The sequence below is a fragment of the Mustela lutreola genome, chromosome 10 (assembly GCF_030435805.1).
Source record: "Mustela lutreola isolate mMusLut2 chromosome 10, mMusLut2.pri, whole genome shotgun sequence".
Taxonomy (NCBI): Eukaryota; Metazoa; Chordata; class Mammalia; order Carnivora; family Mustelidae; genus Mustela; species Mustela lutreola.
In genome coordinates, this window is record NC_081299.1 from 17,580,580 (window position 1) to 17,602,722 (window position 22,143).

Genomic DNA, 22,143 nt, shown 5'->3' on the forward strand with positions numbered 1-22,143 from the left:
AGGTCTGGTCCTCAGAACTACAATAAGGGGAGCCTTATGCCCAGCCAGCCCCTCTCACACAAGATCCCAAAGGGCAAGGTTCCAGCCAAAGGGGTCCAGTCTTCCCACCAGCCCTGGACCTGCAAGGCCTGGGACTCACGTGCAATTCAAAGGAGAGCCCTCGGGTCATTGTGGCCCCATGCCTCATTTCAGAATGAACTAGGAAAGGAGAAGCCCAAAGCAGGTGGCAAGGATTCTTAAAAAAAGCAAAACAAAACAAAACAAAAAACAAAACACAAGGATTTATGTTTTTCCCAAATCAGCTAGGGATCCCCTAGTGACCCTCCCCGCCCCCACCAGGAACTTAGTTCTTTCTACTCCCTGAGCTGACCGGCCGCTGTGATAACTGTTCCTGATTCAAACTGTCTGTCACAACTGCTGCTGGAGGGTCCCATCCTGAGCGTCCACCTTCTGAGGAAAGGGGGAAGCTGGGAGCAGGCCAAAGAGTTGTTTGAGGCAGGGGGGAGGGCAGAGAGTTGTAATCCTACTGAAAACAGCAAAATGATAGTAATAAACTCAACAAACATTTACTGAGAACTCACCCATGCTGAGAGGTTTATGTGTTTTATCTCATTGAATCCTCCCTTAAAACACCAGGAGATGGGCACTGTTACCACACCTCTCTTGATGGCGGGAGAACCCAGGCTGAGTGGTAGTGAATAATTTGCCCAAGGTCATGTCATGCAGCCAATAAATGGTGCAGGTGGTTAGGATTCTAAACCCAAGTACTCCTCTTGCTAAGCAGCCCCTTCCGGGAGCCATGGGAGCCCCTAGAGCCTTTATGCCTCTCAGAACACACACGCACACACATATTTTCCATTTTGAGGAAACTGTTTTCACGTCCCTTGGCCAGAAGATCTCACAACATCTCTTCTGGATTTACGTGATGCCACTTTGGAAATAGTCAAGCTCAACTCCTCGGAGCTCAGGCATCCTGGGTTTGTCTGCTATTGTCCTACATATTTCTGGGACCTTGGGTCTGTTTCCGTGTAAAACGGACACAGACACATCTGCACACAATCACACACTGACCAGAAAGTTGGAAATATACTACGCTTTTGCCTGTAATATAATATAATAAATATAATATAATATAGCTAAACCATTCACATTTGTTATTCTTTGCTCGTTTTCAGACTTAATGGCTACTCTGTATTTATCTTGTGGGGGATATATATATATATATATATATATATATATATTTGTATTCTATGTATGTATACATATAAATATAGATGTATAAATAATGTATATATAATGAAATATGTGAGGAACTTAGCATACAGCCTGACACACAGAAGTTGCTTAATATATGATAGCTATTGTTGTTTTCCTTGATTTTTATGAATCTGGCCTCAATTCAATCTCACCAATGTTAGTTCATTGCTCACTGTGTGCTCTGTTCATTGCTCTAGGGGGAAGCTCACATGCTGTGGGGGAAGCAAAAAGACATGCTCATGAAGAATTCTTCTAGAGGGCAGTCTATGTTAAAGTGATGTGCTGGGGCGCCATGGTCCCAGGGTCCTGGGATCAAGTCCTGCATCGGGCTCCCTGGTCAGTGGGCAGCTTGCTTCTCCCTCTCCCTCTGCTGCCCCTCCGCCTGCTTGTGTGCTCTCTCGCTCACTCTAATAAATAAATATCACCTTCAAAGAAAAAATAAAGGGATGTGCTGCCTGTGTAGACAAAGCACTTTGAGAAAATAATGGACAAGGGAGTAAATTATAGCCAGGGAGACCTAAGTGGTAAGATTTTTATTTTTAGATGAAATGGACAATACAGGTAAGTGCACAGATCTTAAATGTACAATTTGGTGAATTTTGACAAAAGTATACACTAGTGTAACCATCCCCGGAATCAAGAGAGAAACTATTTCTATCCACCCCAAAGCCCTTTTTCCCCTTTCCAGTCAATGCCTACTCTACAAAGGCAACCACAGCTCTGTGTTTTCCATAGTAGAGTAGCTTGATCTGTTCTTGACCTTCATATAAGTAGAAACATTCACAGTGTCCTCTGTTTATGTCTGGCTTCTTCCATTGAACATGGGTGGCAGTTTCTAATCTGGGGACCAGTTTTTCAATCTTCCTTCATTCATTCACACGTACGTGCAGGCATTCATTCACAGCCTCCCAACCTTCTGACCAGTCAGAAAGTCTGTTCACTCATTCACTCAAAAACAATCTGTCTGTGACCAAGGTCTGGTTTGATTATTCTCCATTACTTTCCATCCCTGGCTTTGGTCCTCTGACTAGGAAACTAATAAAAATTGGGTAAAGACGATCTGCTGTTATTTCAAATTCTACTCCCCTTCCTCCCACATTCTAGAAAATCCTTGATGTATTCTGGGCATCATAATCAAGTCTTAAGAAAATCTTCATCCCCATCAAGTATATGTTTCTTGAAGACTCTACTCGGCTGACATTGCCTTAGATTATTTTGTGAGATTAGCCCCAAGAAAAAGGAAAGGCTGAAATCAGTGAAAGCGAGATTAACTGCAAACTCAGGCGGAAGGCTGGGGTAGAATTTTCGGAAGTGTGTTCTCCAGTAGATCACTGGTTTTTTCCTGTTGTCACAGGTATGCGGTAGGGACAGGGAAGATGATTATGTGGTTATCACAGTTCCAGAAACCCTGGGTTGAAAAAGCAAACAAAACAGTTTCCTGACTGCTAGCCTTTCCAAGGACTTGACTGCACATTAATTTTGAAGAAGAAGGTCTGGTGTGCAGCTTTGCCCAAATGGTTTGATCCCAGAACCTTTTTTGCCTGGGATGTCTTTGGCATTCCTGTGTTGTCCAGGATGCATCTGTGGGATTCCCTGATGTGACTCTAGAGAATTCCTGAGGGACTGGGGTCCAGCAGGGGTGTGGAGGTGGGGATGGGGCGGTAGAGCCAGGAGCTATGAAGAAGAGAGAGCTACTGCCTGAGGAAGGTAGGAGGAGAAGGGAGAAAGGAGTGGGCTTGAGCTGAGCCTAATAGTTTCATGGAAGTGGGAAGAGGAAAGAAACTTCCCAGCCAGAAGAGGAACTGGCTTGGACTGGACTGGGGCCTGGAGAGGAAATCCATATTGCAGAATTCCTATGGAAATGTTCTCTTCACGACTGGCTGCATTGGGATGCTGCACTTGCTGGACAGAAGGAAAAGGAGGGAAGAGTTCATGGTTACCGGTCATTGGTCATGACAATGATTGGGAAACCGAGTCCCCCATAACAAGCTCTACTGCTAGAACTGGCCTCTTTCCCACAGACAAGGACCGAAAGGCTGAGCTCTGCCCTTCCCAGGACCGGCTCAGACAAGTTACCTATACTCCCTGCGAGGCAGTGGTCCTAGCTGTCGGACTAGAAGATGATCAGGAGGTCCTTCCAGAAGAGTCTGAGATGCTATGACAGATGGGCAGACCTGGGTCTCATCACCGTCGAGGCACGGCTTCACCAACAAGGCTTCCAGCACGTTTGTATACCAGATTGTGGCTGCCAGATGTTCTGGAGTAATTCCGGCCCAGGTTCAAGTCCCAGCTCCACCATTCACCTTGAGCAAATCACTTTCCTTCTCTGCACCTCAGTTTCCCCACCTGAAAAATAAAAATCGTCATATTTTTCCCTCACGGTGAAATCAGTAATTTTTAAAAAAATAATAAGATAATGGGTATAAAAGATTTGGCATGCGTTGAGCACCAAGGGCTTCGTAAAAAGCACCTCTGTTTGTCGCCACCAATAAATTCCTCCAAAGCCCATTGTCTCTGTAAAAGGAAATTTGTTACGTTAAAATGGTTAAGGGATGTTTTACTGTAGGGGGGAAAACTGGTAGAACTAGTTGAAACCAAATGCTTTTTATTTTCTGTAAATCCCACCAATCTCATCCCCCTGGGGTCAAACAGGACATAAGAATAACTCAGTGGGACTCTGCACTAACGGACACTCCTGTGGGGAAGGGCTCTCATTGCTGGGGATGCCAGACGCCTCCTCTATCCCCAGATTTGTCCCCCTGCTGGGGGTGACTCAGACTGCTTGAGAGGCCAGGGGGTGGGGTATGGGGCGATGTCAGAGGTCACTACACCAAAAAAAAAAAGAGAGAGAGAGAGAAAGAAAGAAAAGAAAAAAAAAAAAAAAAAACCCAAACCTTCCATTTCCCTGGAGGGGCCTATTTTATAACAGATCACTATACCCCCAGGCTCCAGGGGAAGCATCCCTCCCTTGTCATAAACTAATCCATTCTGAGGAAGTGAAGAGTGACTGTAGCCCTGTAGCCAGAGGCAAGGAGGGTAACATTCTGGGGTGTGATGTTTGAGGTTGGCCCTTCATTGTAATGCAGGCTTCACTTCCTAACCCCTTGCCTTCCCTGGGGTCTCAAGGTGGCTCCAGAAAGCCTCTTGGAGTCTTGCAAACAGCTCCTGGGTTGAGACATTTCAGCCTACTGGCTGCTGGATGGGGAGGTGGGGATGGGGGACATCTGAAGATGGTGCCAAGTTGTTGGGGCTTGTGAAATGTGATTCTAGCAGATAAGGACATCTGGTACTAATTCTTTCTACCACTCTGTTTTCTTTTGGGGGAGGCACCTTCAAAATCACAGATCACAAATCTTAGCTAAAAAAAAAACTTGAATGAATAAGGGTGCCTGGGTGGCTCAGGCCTTAAATTTATTTTGTAAAAATAAGATTATAGTCTGTTTTATAACCTGTTCCTTTATTTAAGAAATTATAAACACATTCCTGTCAGGCATATTTAATTCATCATTTTTAAAAAAGATTTTATTTATTGTATTTATTGGGGTGCCTGGATGGCTCAGTCATTATGCGTCTGCTTTCAGGTCATGATCCCAGCGTCTTGGGATGGAGCCCCACATCGGGCTCCCTGCTTGGCGGGAAGCCTGCTTCTCCCTCTCCCACTCCCTCTGCTGTGTTTCCTCTCTCACTGGGTCTCTCTCTGTCAAATAAATAAATAAAACCTTAAAAAATAAATAAATAAAAAGAACTTGAATGACCTTCAAACCCAAACTTTTCATCTCACAGTTGAAGAAACTGGTTCAGAGAAGGGATTTAACTTGCCTAAGGTCAACATAGCCAATGAGCTGCAGACCTCTGACTTGACCTCTTGACTCCTGGTCCAGTGCTCTCTCTCCACTGCTTAACAACAGTATTGGTGACAGCCACATATCAGACACTGTATTAAGTGCTTCACATGCATTTAATCCCCACAATCATCCTATGGAGTCAATACTACTACTGTTGCCATTTTACAGATGGAAAAACAGATGCAGAGAAACAAGTTAGGAAGCTCAGAGCCACAGCCAGCAAAAGCAGAGTCAGGTTTTGAAGCTAGGCCTGGCTAGAGACCGGGAGCTTGGAATCATTAACACTGAACTATCTAAGGCACAGTAAGTCTTTAAGTTGAGGACCTTAACTTCCCCCAAACCTCCTCACAGGCTTCTGGGGGCCTGGAGATTGGACAAGAGGGAAACAAAAGGGTCCCAAACGTGTCCTGTCCAGATGGGGCCGAGCGAAAGTTGTCGGTTATCCAAGGGCAGCCCAATGAAATACTGCGGCCCTATACTGGGTCATCAATCAATTCGGAGGCCCCTGATGGTTCTGAATATAGTCAAACAGCCAAAGTCACTGGCTGGAGAGTCAGGTCCCTGTCATCTGCCTACTGAGCCTCTTCCTCCTGGAGGTGTCCTCAGGGTCCATTAATGGGTAATCCCGGGGGTGTCTGCTCCTGCCCGAGGAGGGCGTCAATGACAGAGCTCATTGTGAAAGGGGAGGGGGTTGAGGTTGTGGCATCTCTTCAGGGACAGCAATCAAGTCATGACTCAGATTTCGGCAGTCTGGGCAGAGAACACTCACACTCACATCCCCTCTGAGGAGGAGGAGCCTGGTGACTAACGTCCATCCCTGGGTGAATCTGCCCTGGGCTGAGAGCTGTGGGGACCAGAGCAGAAGAAGAGACAAGACAAGGAACTCACTGTTTCCCTGGGAGGCAAGATGAGCCATCCATAATGACAGCAACAACAGCTGACATTACCAGGACTTGGTGCACGAGAGCGATGCGAAATGCTTCACATGCGTTAAATCATTTAACTCCCTCCAAGGCAGGAGCTGTGCCTACTTTCAAAGATGAAGAAATTGAGGCTTAGAGGGATCAAAGAAATTGCCCAAGGTCACATAAGTAGGAAATGGTGGAGTCAAGATTTGAACTCAAGTAGTTTGGTTCCAGAATCCAAGATCTTAGCTAGAGGGGCCCTACTGTGTGTGGACACACACGTGTTTGTGTTTGGGGCTGGTACTCTGGGTGTGGATTCTACATCACACTGAGGAGGAGGGAAGGGGAAGGGGGGGAGGGGAAGACTGGAGGTGCAGGTGCTTTGATGAGTGAAGCTCTTTTCAGTTGAGAATCCCAGCCCCCCTCATCCTAGGGTTGTAGGACCCCGTCAAGTTCCCTGACCTCTTCATGCCTCGATTCCACATCTATAAGCTAGAGGTGGTGATTGGATCTAAATCTTTGGACAGTTGTAAGGACTGAGTGAAATAGGGCAGGAAAAGTGTTTATCACAGTCCGGCATATACTTAAGTGCTCAAAAACGAAGAGCTTCCATAATTTTTAATTATTAAATACACCTTCATATTCCTTAAATGAATAATGCACACATCTAGACGGCAGGTCCTGAGGTGGAGGAGCTCCCAGAACAATTGGAAAATGGAAGGAGAGGGTGACAGAACCAAATCGATGGACGGAGTCTGGAGGGAAAGCCAGCTGCCATGCGGCAGGGGCCCCGGCAGGGCGCGCAGACTGTCCTGAGCACAGGCGGGAATGGTGAGCAGGGGCATGAGGGAGTGGCGAACCATGACGGCCTCTGAGTAGCGGCCTTCTTGAGGGCACAAGTAGGCCACAGAAGCTCTTTCCCTTCCCACTCCCCAATGTTGACCACCTGCCACCAAACTGAGGGCCTTAAAAATCTTCAGGGCAGACCAGTCATGGATTCAGAAAAGTCCAAACCTCAATGTCTGAGGTTCAAGGTCGAGCACTTAACCTGGCACTACACGGCCGAGGAGACCCCAACATATCTCTCCCCAACCCCTTCTCCAGTGAGATCAGATCTCAGCAAACACCAGGTGCAGACCTTGAAGAGAACCTATAAAGACATAGCAACAACGAACATTATGGGTTGGTTTATCCTGCCTACTTGACCCTCTGGGAGCTGGAGCAGGCCCCATCGCACCCCACCCAGCTCTGACCTAGGAATGCATCACTGACCCCAGATACTCCTGTTCATCATGGGGCTCTCTGTGTCCGAGCCAGGCCTTGGACATTTTCCTTGTCATTCCACAAGGAAACCCTCCCCTGAACCCTCCAAGCCCCTACTCTGACCCCTGCAGATAGATGAGAGGCAGGGGGAATATGTTTTAGCCATGGGGTTAGTGGGGATTAACAGGTGTTTCTCAGAAAAGCTCTTTAAATTTGGAAGGGTGCAGTATCTTGTTTAATGGCCCTTTTAGGGTGCAGGCTCGGGATGGCCTGCAATGGGGGTGGATCCAGGTCCATGGAAAGAGTGGGCCCCCAAGGCTGGGCCAGCTGGGTTCTGTTCTTTCCAGGGGGCCCTCTCCTTTTAGGGTGGAGGCTGCTTTCCCTGACTGCCTTCTGCTCTGACCAGTTCCTGGCAACACAGAGTCTCCAGACAGTGCTTTGGCTACTTCCTCCTTCCCAGCTTAGGGACAAGCCCTCTCTGATTTGTTACTTTTTAATAACTGTAGTTTCTTTCTTTTATTAACGGAAAACATAATGCCCACAGATAAACCAAAAGAATAAAATATAAATGACCCCTGATCCCATTCTCTCTGTTGTGTAGCTTTCCTATTCTTTCTATTCATATAAGTGGATTTTTTAATAAAGATTTTAATTTACAGACAGATCACAAGTAAGCAGAGAGACAGGCGGCGGGGTAGGCGGGCAGGGGGAAGCAGGCTCCCTGCTGAGCAGAGCCGGATGCATGGCTCAATCCCAGGACCCTGAGATCATGACCTGAGCCAAAGGCAGAGGCTTAACCCACTGAGCCACCCAGGTGCCCCAATATAAATGGATTTTAAAAACAAGAATGGATTAGGGGTGCCTGGGTGGCTCTGTCAGCTTAGCATCCGACACTTGATCTCAGCTCAGGTCTCAATGTTGGGGTCGTGAGTTCAAGGCTCCATGTTGGTTGTGGACCCTGTATTAAAAAAAAGGGGGGGGTGGATTAATTTAGTAAAAGTAGAGTTTGAGACTCAAAACTCAAAATGAGGAACTCAGACCCAGCTTCAAGACCCAGAAGCTCCCTGGAATGACCCTGGGTAAGCTGCATCATGAATGGGCTTCCCTCCTCTCATTTGTAAAAGGATAACAGCAGCTACCCCATAGGGCTGGTGTGATGATTAAATGAGATTAAACAGTAAGCCCAGGCCATATTGTAAGGACTCATAAACGCTAACAACTGTGCTGTAAATTCAGTAAATAACTTGCAACGCACTAAGGGGCTTTCTGCAACACCGCAAAAACTGCGGCTCAGCGTGCCACTCTAATGGGGTATCTTACTTATTTCACTGAGCTTCTGTCGAAGAGCATTTATATTAATTCTCATTTTTCAGGATTATAAAAAATGCTCTGATGCATATCCTCGCAGATAACTCTTTACACAGAGATTGCTTGCTTAGGCTAAATTCCTATGAGTGAAATTGCTAGATCAAAGATGAGCTAAAATCTAAAGCCCACGTTTGGACTGATTCACCCTCCCTCCAGCAAGAAGGGAGCCTGTCTTCCCTCACCCTTGCCAACACTGGGGTTTGGCATTTTCTTTCATCTTTATCAGCTTGGTAAATGGGGAAAAACAAAACAAAACAAAACAAAAAACCCTTGCTTGTTTGTATCCAGGTAATCAGAGACTTTCTCTTAGTTTTTTTAAGAGATGCTTTGAGGACCACTCCAGACCCTACAATGACTTTTCCTGTCCAAAGCACTTCTAGGAAGGCATATAGGTCATGTTAGTGGCAGAATTGTGATAAAAATCTCAAGCACAGAACACAATGGATGCTGCCCATCCCGATCCTCCACAAGCACAACTTCCAGGTCCTTCCAGGCTTTTAAATTTGGGTTATATTCTCTGCATAGGGTGTGGGGCCTATCCCTCTACTTAAGCCCAGTGATGGGACAGTGAGGAATATTGCGATGGGATGTTCATGGAGCTTTAGGTGCAGGCCCAGAATCATGCACTTGGGACCCATTAGGATTGGTATCTAGGTTGATGCTTTATCCAAAATCTGAGGTTCCAATCCGAACTCCTTTGCTTAAGTAGGGACGCTTTCTCAAACATTGAGTACAAAGAGGGCCAAAAACACATCACCCTCTGACTACCCCCATCCACTGTGGCTCACCAGAGGAGGTAAAGCATAGGAAAACATGTTCTCAACTGAAAAGAGCTTCACTCATCAAACAGGCTGTTAACAGAGGTGGAGTGCCGAGTGCTGGGAACTAAGCTGGGATGTGTGTTGAGGCTGGAAATAGGAAGCAACTGAGGAGGACCCCTTTCTAAGCTGGGTGCTCACCTATAATCATGGCTTTATTGGGTACCTATGGTTTACTTGCCATTGGCTTTTCCCTGAAATCTTATTGAACTTAATCCTCAAGTCAACCCCGTCGAGGGATGATGGGAAAACTGAAACTTCCAGAAGGGTGTCACTGGTCCAAAGGTATATGCTACTAGGAAGGAGAATAGCAATTCAGACTTTGGAAGTCTTCTCTGGGAAGTGGGGACAGAAGGCAACAGCTGATATGGCCACAATATCAACGATCTTGTGTGAATTATACATGTTCAACCACTTTTCATTTATTCAACAAATATTGATTGAACACTCCTGTTGAGACCTGGGACAGATGCCCTGTGAAGTTTAGTTTGTTCAGTGTGGTTTCCGCAGTCCAGAAGATTAGAGATCCTTCCTACCTTACAAATCCTATCAGCCGATCTATCTGCTTTCCTTCCTTTCTTCCCTCCTTCCCTTTCCCCTTCCCCCCGCCCCTCCATCCAATGCTTTTTTCCAAAAAGGCCCTTAGGAGGCTGAAAGATCCATTTCCGAGGCTTTACGGTCAGGCAGACCTTGGTCTGATTCTGTCACCAAGGAGACAGCCACGTGACCTTAGCTGAGTTACCTCACCTTTCGGGGCCCGTTCTTCTTCTGGAAAATGGGGAGCTCAGGAGAATGACAGGACATGCACAGAAAGCACCTTGAGGTGCTCCTGACCCAGGCAGCGACAACAGCGTGCACTAAGGACCTTATCTCCTTCAGTCCTCACAGTGATCACTTCAGTGAGGAGGAAACTCAGGTAACAAGGAAGAGAGCTGCTCATCCAAGGTCTGGGGTGTTGACTGCCGAGCTGATATCCTTTAGCAACTTGGCAGTACTCCAGGAGCCAAGTCTGTCTGGGGTAGATTAGGTCACCGAATTTGACAGGCAGGAATGGGATAAAGCATCTTAGGCAAGTATCATGGGATGGGTGCTCGAGAAATGATGATAATTTGATAAAGGATAATAAATTGAATGAAAGCAAGATTAGGGCTGATTCCTGAGCTCCCTGCTAGGAGCTGTGACTTGGGCAGCCCCCATTCTCCATTCACACACTTCACAGGGAAGCTTCCAGCAAGGACTCTGAATCTCTACTAGCCCTTGTGGGGACACAAGGACCACCTAGTGGGCATTAAAACTGGGGTTTTGTAGGGGCACCTGGCCGGCTCAGTGGGTTAAGCCTTTGCCTTCAGCTCAGGTCATGATCTCAGGGTCCTGGGATTGAGCCCCACATCGGGCTCTCTGCTCAGCGGGGAGCTTGGTTCCTCCTCTCTCTCTCTCTCTGCGTGCCTCTCTGTCAAATTTGATCTCTCTGTCATTTGATCTCTGTCAAATAAATAAATAAAATCTTTAAAAAATAACAAAACTGGGGTTTTTTAGAATGCCTAGTGGGCTCAGTCAGTAGGGTCTGTGACCCTACATCTCAGGGTCGTGAGTTCAAGCTCCACATTGGGTGTAGCGATTACTTTAAAAAATAAAAATATTAAAAACAAAACAAAACTGGGGTTTTTTGTATAGCATTTCTAATTAGCAGTGCAAGATCAGTGTACAAACTTGGCAGGGGAGAGGTAAAAAATTAAAATTCTGTCATTTCAGCACCTACAGAGAAGTACTGTTAACATCTGGGAATTTGCCCTTTGAATATGTTTACATAGGTCAACAGATTTTTCATTAAGTTTTGGGTATCCATGAAGCCTTAATGTGTTAGGAAAAAAAAAAGACTTAAGCAGTGCCATCATGTCCAATAGCACAAGTCCTGTACTGTACAATGGCAGTGTGATTGTGCAGTGCACAACCTCTGCAGACAAACAAAACAGCCCTTGCTCTTAGCACGTGGTTAATTCAGTAGTCCTAACCTTTACTCCTCCTTAACATGCCAAGAGTGTAACACTCTTTTTGGAGATAATCCTGGAAAAGAAAAGGAGAGATGAAGGACCATGCCATCTTCCAGAGGGAGCAGATCATGTGTTGGGAAGAAGGGCATTTCTATTCCAGAAGTAATCTAGAAAAAGGAACCTAGATGATCTGATATGCAGCTCCCCCCTTACAGTGATCCATTAATCTTGTCCCAGATGGAGGGAAACTGAGTTCCTGAGAGAAATTTACCCAGTCATAGAGCTAGAAAGTGGTTGGTGTCAGGCAGAACTTGAACCTAGGACAATCCCTGACTTCATCTAGTTCTACAAGAATGGAGGCAGAAAGATGTAGGTTCAGATCTCAACTCTTTTACTTACTAGCTTTTCACTTTTGAGATGTCATCTCTGAGTCAGTTTCTTCACCTGTAAAATGAGGGAAGAGCTTCCTCATGAGGTTTATGTGAAAATTAAATGAGAAAAAAAAGTCTTTCCAAACAACGATGGAATGCTACGTGCCAGGCACGGCCCAGTGCACCTCACACACACCATCTCATTTAATCCTTGCGTGACCCTCGCTCTACAGTTGAGGAAATGGAGGCGCAGAAAGTCTAAGTCATTTGCCCAACATGCTATTTTGGGCCAGAATGTGAACCCGGATCTGCCAGACTCAGACCAACACTACCAGCTAACACAGATAACTCTAAGCAGTGTTTCCCACATACAAAGAGCAAAATAACAGCCACCATTGTTTACAATTGCTATCGTGCATATACAATTATTATGTCACATGTGATCAGTTGGTCTCTGTTTTCACCCTCCTCAGCCAAAATTTCCAAGAATTGGGCCGATCCAAAGAGCGGAAGAGATGGCAGCCCAGGCTCGCCCTGGGCCATGCCCATACTACACAGGAAGATAAAGGGGGTGGGTGCAATGCTGGCCTAGTGTCTCTCTCAAACCCTGGCATCTCTCATTCATTTAAGGAAGGGCTGGGACAGTCCATGCTTCACAACTGGGAGCCATGCTCCCAGCCAAGCTCCTGCTTAGGGGTCTGGCAACCTTGTCAATAGTCCCCTGGTTTCCCTATTTATCCTAGAGCACTAATCCCTCCATCCCGTCCAGGGTGCCTTCCTGTGTTTGGAGACATGGGACCCTTCTGCCCCATGATTTCGGCCTCTGCTAATCTCTGCAGATGGGTGCAGGTGATTAAAGAGGCAAAACTCAGAAGCAGAGAGAGAGAGAGAAGACCCATTTTAAAAAGCCCAGCGAGCACAGACACGCCGCCTGGAATCCCAGCCTCCATCTGAGCCCAGCCAACATGAGTCACCTCCACAGCCCTTTACCTGTGAGTTGCAACACAGCTGACAGAAACTCCCAGCCTCCCAGGAGGTGGGCAGACACGTGTGCCATCCGTGGGGCCGCAGTGAGCTCTGCAGTTACAGCTGGCACCCAGTGGCTCTCCTGCCACCAATAACATCTGTGAAGTGGTTGGACACCAGGCTCTGCTCTTGGATCAAATCCCAGCCCTAGCTCTACCACTTCTAAGCTCTGCGGCTTGAATGACTCACTTACTCACTTTGTACCCCAGTTTCCTTGGCTCTAAAACAAGGATCACCACAGTGCCTATCTCATAGGGTCGCTGGGAGGAGTACATGAGACACTGCGAGTCGAGGCGCGGCACGATGCCTGCTACCCGGTGCGCTGAGCACCAGCTGTCTGCCAGACACTGTAGTCGGCACTGGAGATTCACTGGCGGGCAGGACAGACAAGGTCTTTACTCTTATGGAGTTTACATTCCAAGAGAAGGGGAGACAGACAATGAACAATTAGGAAAATATCAGAAAGTTTTAAGAGCTTTGCAGAGAACCCAGTGAAGTGGTATGATACAGTGACTGAGTGTTTACTTTAACAAGGGCCGCTGGGAAGCCCTGCTCTGAGCTGGTGGCTTTATTAGCAATTACTACTACTATTTACTGTTACTTGTCAGGGCCCCCTTGGCTGCCACACACACAGAGCCTCCAGTGAGAAGCCAACCTCTGACAGTTCTCAAACTCTTCTCCATAGGCTTACCCACCCCCACCTCGCCCGCCAAGAGGGCTCTCCTGTGGATTCTGACTTTACCCTGAAAACCTCCATCGTATTGGCAGGAGTGGCTGAAACCTCACCCTTCCCTGAGAGAGAAAGGAGTGGGCCAAGGTGAGGCTCCCAGGAAGACAGAGCAAAGAGATAATTTGCTAAAAGGGAAGAAGGGGTGGGCAGAGAACAGAAAGAGAGAGGGAAAAAAACAGATACCAAGATCTCTGGCTTAGATTTAATTTCAAATTAATCCTGATGGAAGCTCTAAAAACAGCTCTAGCATTCTCCTACTTGTGTTTGTGGATCTTTTAGGTTTACCAACCTTGTTCTTTACAGAGGCAGCTCACAGCAATTATTCTATAATTTCTTAGTCTGACAGGAATCTGATTCTCCTGCGTTTCCAATGAAGAAGAAAGCACTTATTAGAGGGTGAAATGGCCAGCTAGCTAAAGCTTTGGAGGTGGCCGGCTTCAACCCCTCCATCCCTTCTGTGCTGACCACAGGCATTTGGTTTGCTCATATCTCATTCAGATCTGTATCACACCAAATAAAGGGCTGCCTCCCACCCTACCCCCAGCTGCCCCCCTGCCACCACCACCACACACACACACACACACTCCAGATTATAGACTCTTCCAGAACAGTGATCCTTGGGGCTTCTGGGTGGCTCAGGTCATGATCCCAGGGTCTTGGGATCGAGCCCCGCATTGGGCTCTCTGCTCAGCGGGAAGTGTGCTTCCCCCTCTCTCTCTGCCTGCCTCTCTGCCTATTTGTGATCTCTGTCTGTCAAATAAATAAATTAAACAAACAAACAATCAAACAAAAACCAGTGATCCTTGTCTTCTTGGCCTCTGTCTCCTCCAAACCCAGAAAAAGGCCTGGCACCCAACAGGTGCCCCATAAATGTCTGCTGAATTGAGGCCGCTCACAGCCAGTCAGTGGAGATGACTGAACGGACAGCCAGACTCAGAGATGACTGAAGATTCAGATCTGGGCTCGGATGCTCACTAGCTTTGCCCTTGGGCAAATAAATTGACCTCTGCAGCCCCCATTTCCTCACCTGTAAGGTGTGTTGGGAAGGAAGGGGTGCAGTAATACCCACCACAGTGGGTTACTGTGAGAATCCAAGAACTCACTTGAATAACTGTAAAACATTATTCAGAAAGAAGCTATTAGTATCTAAGGGGAAAGCTCTGAAAAAGAGGATGAACGCTTACACAGAGACAACTCTCCCCCCTGGCCAGGGGTGGGGGGGCGGGAGGGTTGGGGGATCTCTTCTCTCCTTTGACGATTCCCCAGTGGCTGTGAAGTAGTTGATGGTGGATAGAAAAAGGGCCAACAAAATTTGGCGGGGTGGGGGTGGTATTCCTGAGTATCCGGGATACTAACTAGAAACAGAAATCGAGATTTCCTTTAGCCAAGTATCTGTCTCTGTACTTTTCCTCCAGCTATCATCTCTCCAACATTTTTTTCCACCCTCCCCGCTCCCTGATCTCCTCCTCCCACCCCCTCACCTAGGAAGGAATTGGCCAGCTCCACCCAGCCGGCCCCCTTGGCTCCACCCCCAACTCGGCAGGCCAAGAGTTAACAGCTGCACCTGTTGAGGCATACCTGCTGTCGCCGGCACCTGTACCCATAGCCAATCAGCACCAGCGCTGCCGGGAACCTACCTGTCAGCAAAATCCGGACACTCAAACCTCAACATAAATCAAACACTTCCCTGGGCAGGGAATGTCTATGTCAGGCAAGAATTAAGAGACAAGCGGTCAGTCAGCAAAGCCTCGGTGCTGGTGCGCGTCTTCGTCTTGGAGCCTGGGAACCTGGGAGCCTGGGAGCAAGAAGATGTCGAATGAACTTGAGTGAGTAAACATTGGTGGATGCCTGGTGCTTTCTGAGCGTGGAGGCTCGATGGGGTTCCCAAAAGGGGGAAGCACAGGGAGGCCGGCGCCAGGATTCACAGAGCAATTTGTAAGGGTAAATGAATGGGCTGACGATTTCACTTTGGCGTGCTGAGGCAAGCCCTATCTCAAGCTAGAGGTGAATGTTTCCCTGGGAAAATAGGTTGGTATTTTTTTTTCCCCCTCTGTCTGCTGAGCAGTTTCGAGCCAGGTAGGGAAACACGGGACTGAAACTGTGAAGGCTTTCGGCACCACTTTCTGATACTGTGAAGGGACTTGGAAATCAGAGACCGCCCCAATCCCATCTAGGCTTTCTATCTTCTTGCCAAAAGGAACTTCTTTGAGGTCGTTCTAAGAGCTGTCTTAGGCAGAGAGTTGGGTTTCTCTAAAGGGACTTGTTTGTTGGGTTGGAACAGTCCCAAGTGGGAAGGTTAGAGTGGTGTTTAAACATATGCCCTCTGTAGTCAGCCTGACCTAAGTTCAAACCAAGACTCTGCTCATTTTGGGGCATGTGATCTTGGACAAGTCACTCAACTTACTGGAGCTTCACCTTCCTCATCCAGAAAATGGGTACAAGAATGCTTTGTAGGAATCCTGAGAGAGTTAAGTGTGATAAAAGCTGTAAAATGCTAGGCACAGAGCCAAGGTCTGAAGATGCATTAATAAAATGAGGTTGATTTTATTCAGAGGCAGTTCTAAAGCTGGAGAAGCTGAGATGTGGTTTTCAGTGAGATCATCTTTATTGCCTGGCAGGATGCAGGTGCCTTCATTCCTGTATCTGGGATTTAGACTCTCCACTGGCTGATGCTGACTTTCACCACAGACCCCCTGATTTGGGTCCAGACCTCAGAGAAGGTGGGATAAGGTTGGGATTCTGGGCTGCTTTAGCTTGGGCTCAGGGAGTTGGGAGAAGCCAAACTTCTAAAACATGGACTCTTCTCCTCTTGCCATGCTTGGAGGTGTGTGGGCAGAGACAAGGGTTCAACGATCTTTTTTTCTAGCTATTCTTCAATAGGTTGTTTTAAGAACAGGAGACCTAGGACGCCTGGGTGGCTCAGTGGGTTAAGCATCTGCCTTCTGCTCAGGTCATGATCCCAGGGTCCTGGGATGGAGTCCCACATCAGGCTCCTTGCTCGGCGGGGAGCCTGCTTCTCCTTCTGCCTGCTGCTCCCTGTTTCTGCTCTGACAAATAAAATGAATAAAATCTTTAAAAACAAACAAACAAACAACAACAAAAACGAGAGACTGGAGGGGGCTGTTGGTGGATCCTAACTGCAGACAGTGTTCCATGATACCAGCTAGTTCTTGAGTTCTGGGTTAGCCGACTATGTTCATAGTACGGTCACTGGGCATTAGATTTCTCTTGAACAAATTCCCTGGGGTTGACAATGTGTTGACAACTAGAATAAGAGCAGGGGCACTGGAGGCAACAAGTAGGTCGAAGCCCCGACTCTGCCACTAATGAGCTGTGTGACCTTGGGGAAGTCACTTCACCTGAGTCCAGTTTCCTCACTTGTAGGTTGTGGGCCATAGTGCTACCCACTTCATGGAGTTGTTGGGGGATCCGACCACTTTAGAAAAGTGATTGGTTTAAAGCCTGGTAGGGAGCAAGCTAATAATACCCTTGTTACTTCATACAGAAATAACCAGTGAGCATTTCTGAACCTCTTGCTTTCTATTTTTCCACACTCTGAAAACAGACAAAAATCTTAGGATGTGTCTTCATCCCACTTCGATTCGTTGGTTAAAACTGCAGAGGCTACAGACAGAATGTTTTCTTTGGTGGCCCTCAAGGGGTAAGCGTCCTGAAGCTGGGTTACTCCAACAGAAAGCTTCCTGAGTTTCTCCTCCTTAATGATTTGGGTTTTGAAGTCAGATCCGCTGACAGCTGAGGCTTCTCCGTTTGGGGTGGGGTGAGGGGAACCTGTCCCCGCAGAGTAATTGCAGGCAAACTCTGAAGCCACCATTTGAGATTACAATGACAGAGCCTCAGGGCCTGGGGGCTCAGCTACCCTTACGGATAAGTGGGGGGTGGGGGGAACAAGTGCTTGGCTTGCAAGTTTTGAGCTGCTCCTGTTGGTGTTGCTGTGGCCACTGTCTTGGTTGTCGAATTCCCCCCACAGTGGGTTGGTCCCTGCGTCCATCTTGAGCTCCGGCAGAATGATGAAATCTTGCTAGGCCTTGGTGTGGTGGGAAATGCCAGGCTTGCATAGGGCTAAATTCTGCCATTTAGCAACCCCAGGGTCTGGTGAATTTATTTCTCCTCCCTGGTCCTCACTTTCTTCCTCTGTCCAATAGGGGATATGCACACCTACCTGGCAGGGGAAACCGTGTGCTCCCACTTGTGGGCCACCCGGCCCCGGGGCTGGAGCTCCTTAAGGACAGCCTGATCCCTATGCCTGGGGAGGAAGGCGGCCCTTCGATGGCCCGGTCTTGGGGTGCATGACGGCGGCGTCAGAACCCAGCTAAAGGCAGCTGGCGGGTGGAGCGCTCTGCCTTTCATGTGGCTGGGCCCAGCGCCTGCCGGGTGCGTCTGCCAGCCTCCGGGCCAACGCAGCACGCCTTGGCTGCCGCCAGCCAGCACCGTCGGCTGCCCCGGGGCTGGAGACGCCCGCAAGGGATCCTGGGCGGGCGCCGGAAGTCGCTCTAGTCCCGTGTGGCTGTCTTCTCGCGGGAGAACAGCCCGCGCCTGCGCGCTGGCTTCAGGGGCCTCTTGGGGGCGACGTGCTGGCACGCCGGGGTCTTAGGACAGTTTCTGTGGGTCTGTCTTCCCGGCACCTCTGAAGTTACAAGTAGAGTGGTGCTACAGGACCTACTGTGTGCTAGGCGCAGCAGCACTGGCTAGCTCCTCCTGGGAGGAAATGAGGGGCTGGGAGAGTAAGTGATCCGTACACAGTAGGTCTATTGTGTGGAAGAGAGAGAAGTGAGTGAGGCACGCCAGGATTCCCCTCTACAGTGTGGCTCAGTCTGCAGACTGGGAGCCTACCCACCGCCTAGACTCTCCTTCCCCAAAGCCTTGGAGAGACAGGACTGAGGCTGGGAGGGAGTACAAGGAACGTCCCAGTGGGTGACCACAGGCCTCCCTCGCTGCTCCATCTGATCTTCAGGAGTGCCAGGCTCCAGACTGCCTGGAGCGCTGAAAGAGTTAACCAGGAACGCCTCCCCGCTGTGGTTTTGTGGTCGAAACCATGATTGCCAGGAGCAAATTTTTGTCGTGCACAAGGTGTGTTATTAAAAGTCGGAGTTACGCTGCTGGTGAATGAAAAGTTAAAAGCCCTCATTAAGCTCCGCCTGTAAAACAGGCGGACTGGGGCTGAGACAACCCTAACGGCGGAGACTTGGGGTGCAGGACACTGCTGAGGTTCCTGCCACTGCACTGGCTGCTCTAGCCAGTGAAGTCCTGGTCAGGTACCTGGAGCCACACAGAGTTTGGGTGGGGGAGCGCGTTGTGATCAACACAGGGGAAGGCAAGCCGGAGGAAAGGCAACGGTCTGAAACACAAATACCATATACTGGAAGCTTTTCCTTTGGTTGAAAAAAATAACAACCAAGCATTGATTGACAGCTGACTCAGTGTGCAGTGCTTCATAAATACGTTATCTCCTTTAACCTTCCCTAAGATCCAGTGAGGATGGGAGTATAAATTCAGTTTTGTCAAGGAGGGCTCTGAGACTTGCCCCAGGCTTGCTCACGATCTCAGGAAAGAACTGAGATCTTAACTGGGTCTTAACCGAGGAGCTAAAAGGATGCTCTACACCAATATGTCATCCTACCTCCTATCTGTACAGATATTGAAAAAAGATGAGATATGCCAACTGTTAACAGTTATCTGAGTAGAGGAAAGCAGGTGAATCTAGCTCTGCTTCCAGTTTTTCTCTCTGTTTTACATTTTATTTATTTATTGTGTTTTCCATACCTATGTTACTTTTGAAATGGGGAGGGTGAGGAGAAGGAGTTACTATTTTTCAAAGAGAGAATTATTGGTTCATCTAAAAATGGTGTTCTCAAAATGTGGTTCCTGGACCAACAGCATCATCTTCAGCACCTGGGAACTTGTTAGAAATGCAAATTCTCAGCCTCACCCTAGACCTACTGAATCAGAAATTTTGGGGGTGGGGCACAGCAATATGTGTTTTAACAGGCCCTCCAGGCGATTCTGATGCATGTTCAAGTTTAAGAACCATTGGCCTAGAAGACCTGGCAGAGGATTGGGAAGCAGGAGGTTCCCAGATCCTCTTCTGACCTGCCACGTAGTTGCTGGGTCAGCAGGCTGAGAGTTTTGCTTGGGGGGTCACCCTTGTGTTTGAGCCTAGCTCTGCCACATGTGAACCAGGTGACTTTTGGATAAGCTCCTTAACCTCTCAAGGTGTCAATGCTGTGTGTAAATTGCAGCTAATACCTACCCCCCCCCCCGCCCCGGGCAAATATGAGAATGAAGAGGCATGATGCTTTTATTTATTTATTTTTAAATATTTATTTGAGGGGGAGAGATAGCAAGAGAGAGAGCATAAGGAGTTGGGAGGGGCAGAGGGAGAGGAAGAAGCAGACTCTCTGCTGAGCAAGGAGCCTTACTGCTTGGGCGCCCCTCCCCCACAATGTGGGGCTAATCCCAGGACCCTGAGATCTTGACTTGAGCCTAAGGTAGACACCTAACCGACTGAGCCCCAGGCTGCCTTAGGCTGCTGCTTTTAAATAACAGTTCCCTTCCCTTCTTCCCCTGTCTTCCTTACCCTCTTAAGAGCTCAGCGTTTGCGAACTGGAGCATCATAATCCTGGCTAGCTGTCTCCCTCCATTCCTTTCATCTTCTAAAATGTCAGAGCAACTGACCTAGTGAATGTCCTGAAGGGAAATTATCTCAGCAATGTTTGGTGTTATTTCCCTGGTGGGTGGAGCGCCTGGGTGGCAAGAATTGGAAACTCTCGAGGGCAGGGACAGCATGGTATTTACATTTCTGCCCTAGTACCCAGCACAGGGCCTATTATAGAGTAATCCTCAGTGAATGTTTGTTGAATGAATCAGTGAGTGAATGAATGAAGGGATGTGGCACCCCGGGTTTACAGGTGGATTTCAATTTCTTTCACATCTCACTTGAAAGAGGGGGGAAAAAAACATACAGGAAACTTGGACAGGAAACCAAAAGAAGAGCAGAGCATGAAAGAGGAATTCCCGTAGAGAACAGAGTTTTTCAAAGAGGAGAAAGTGAGTTTCTGGTATAATTAGAAAATGGCACATAATTAATTTACATGCAACTAGAAGTGTTGGCTAGGGCCTGACTGCCCTCACCCTGCCCACCCAAAGCCAGATGATGAATGTTTGCCCCTCTTATCTGGGAATCTCCTAGCTTCAGGTCTCCTGCTGCTGCTAGGAAAAGCTTCTCCCACCCATTTACAGGTGGGAGAAGGTGAGGCTGTGAGTTGTCATGCAATTTGCTGGGGGCTACCCTCCAACTTGAGTTTTAGTAATAATAATAATAATAATAATTCACATTATCATGGGCTGATTACTTGCATTATCTCATTGCATTTTCCAACAGTAATACCTCACAAAGCTGTAAAGATGGAGTGAAACAATGACTAGATATTGTTGGGCCAGCACCTGGTACTTGGTAAGCCCTCAAGTGAATAGCAGCTCTTGTAAGAATTCTGTGAGTTTAGTACTCCCGTCTTTCCCTCTTTTACAGGGAAGAAAGTCAGGGCACAGAGAGGTCAAGTTGCATAAAGTCACACAGCTCGTAACAAGCAGAGCTGAAACTGGAACCAGGTCTGTGAAGCTCTGGGGCCTACCAGGTAGCCAGGAGCTCTCACTACCTCATTCAAAGTGGAGGTGCTACAGAGCCAGGACCTAGAATGGACTCCACCATGTTTCTGCCGAGGCCCCCAAAAGGCCCCCAGCTTGCGACTAAGCACATTTCACAACCTGGGCATCCAGAAACCAGATGGGTCACTGGCAAGCACGAGAACCCCGGAGCGCTCCCGTCATGCCTAGGGAACACCTTGCATGGGGCTGACTGAAAAATGATTCTTCCGGGAGCAGCTGTGGCAGGGCCTCCCTGTGGGTAATTAGTGAGTGTGATTGATCACTGCTGAGGAGGCTGGGTGGCTCATGACAGGGTACGGCAAGTTATTGGGTGTATCTGGGTGTCAACACCCAGTTCGGGTGGCCCCTGGAACTCTTCCTTCTCAGGCTGGACGGAAGTGAGACCCAGCTCACTAGATCTGCCCTGTGCCAGGCACTTTGTTTGGCGGGACTTGAGCCGCCCCCCCACCCAACCCCTCATTGGTGAGTTTCCTTCCCCCTTCAGCAACATTGAGGAAGAGTCCTTCCTTTTACATCTCTGAATTTTTGACATGCCTTTGGGATAGGGCAGTGATTCAACTTGGTACCAGATAGGAAGCTAAAAGACTCAAATCTCAATCCTGCTCTATGTTGTGTCCTTAGGCAAAGTCACACCTTCTCTGAGAAACAAGAGTTTGAAAGTCCCTTTGCACCCTACATGGAACCCAAAAGTCCTCAAATGATGGATGAGACACATTTACTTAGTCTCACTGGGAGTTTCAAGTGGCGCTCAGCCAGAAAGCTGTGGGCATCGAGAGTCCAACAGGACTTGGGATGAAATCCACTTCACCACCCTGGGCTTCCTTCCTCCATGCTGGTGCCCAGAATGATACATGGTAGAGTCAGGAGGCCTAGAGTCTGGCTGGGT

The 22,143-nt window shown here is 48.1% G+C and overlaps 1 protein-coding gene and 1 long non-coding RNA gene across 2 annotated transcripts in view; one reads left to right on the plus strand and one right to left on the minus strand.

The window, feature by feature from the left end:
* Positions 1–1,775: 1,775 nt before the first annotated feature.
* LOC131809756 (uncharacterized) lies at positions 1,776–18,069 on the minus strand. Its single transcript, XR_009345279.1, has 3 exons — positions 17,755–18,069; positions 15,212–15,369; positions 1,776–3,603 (listed from the first exon to the last, which is right to left on the minus strand). It is a non-coding gene; the product is annotated as an uncharacterized LOC131809756 (long non-coding RNA).
* Positions 15,268–22,143, plus strand: part of GRHL3 (grainyhead like transcription factor 3) — a 34,480-nt gene continuing 27,604 nt past the window's right edge. Inside the window, exon 1 of the mRNA XM_059137109.1 lies at positions 15,268–15,400. Coding sequence (XP_058993092.1) covers positions 15,384–15,400 — 17 coding nt within the window. The 5' untranslated portion in view covers positions 15,268–15,383. The remainder of the gene's footprint in view (positions 15,401–22,143) is intronic.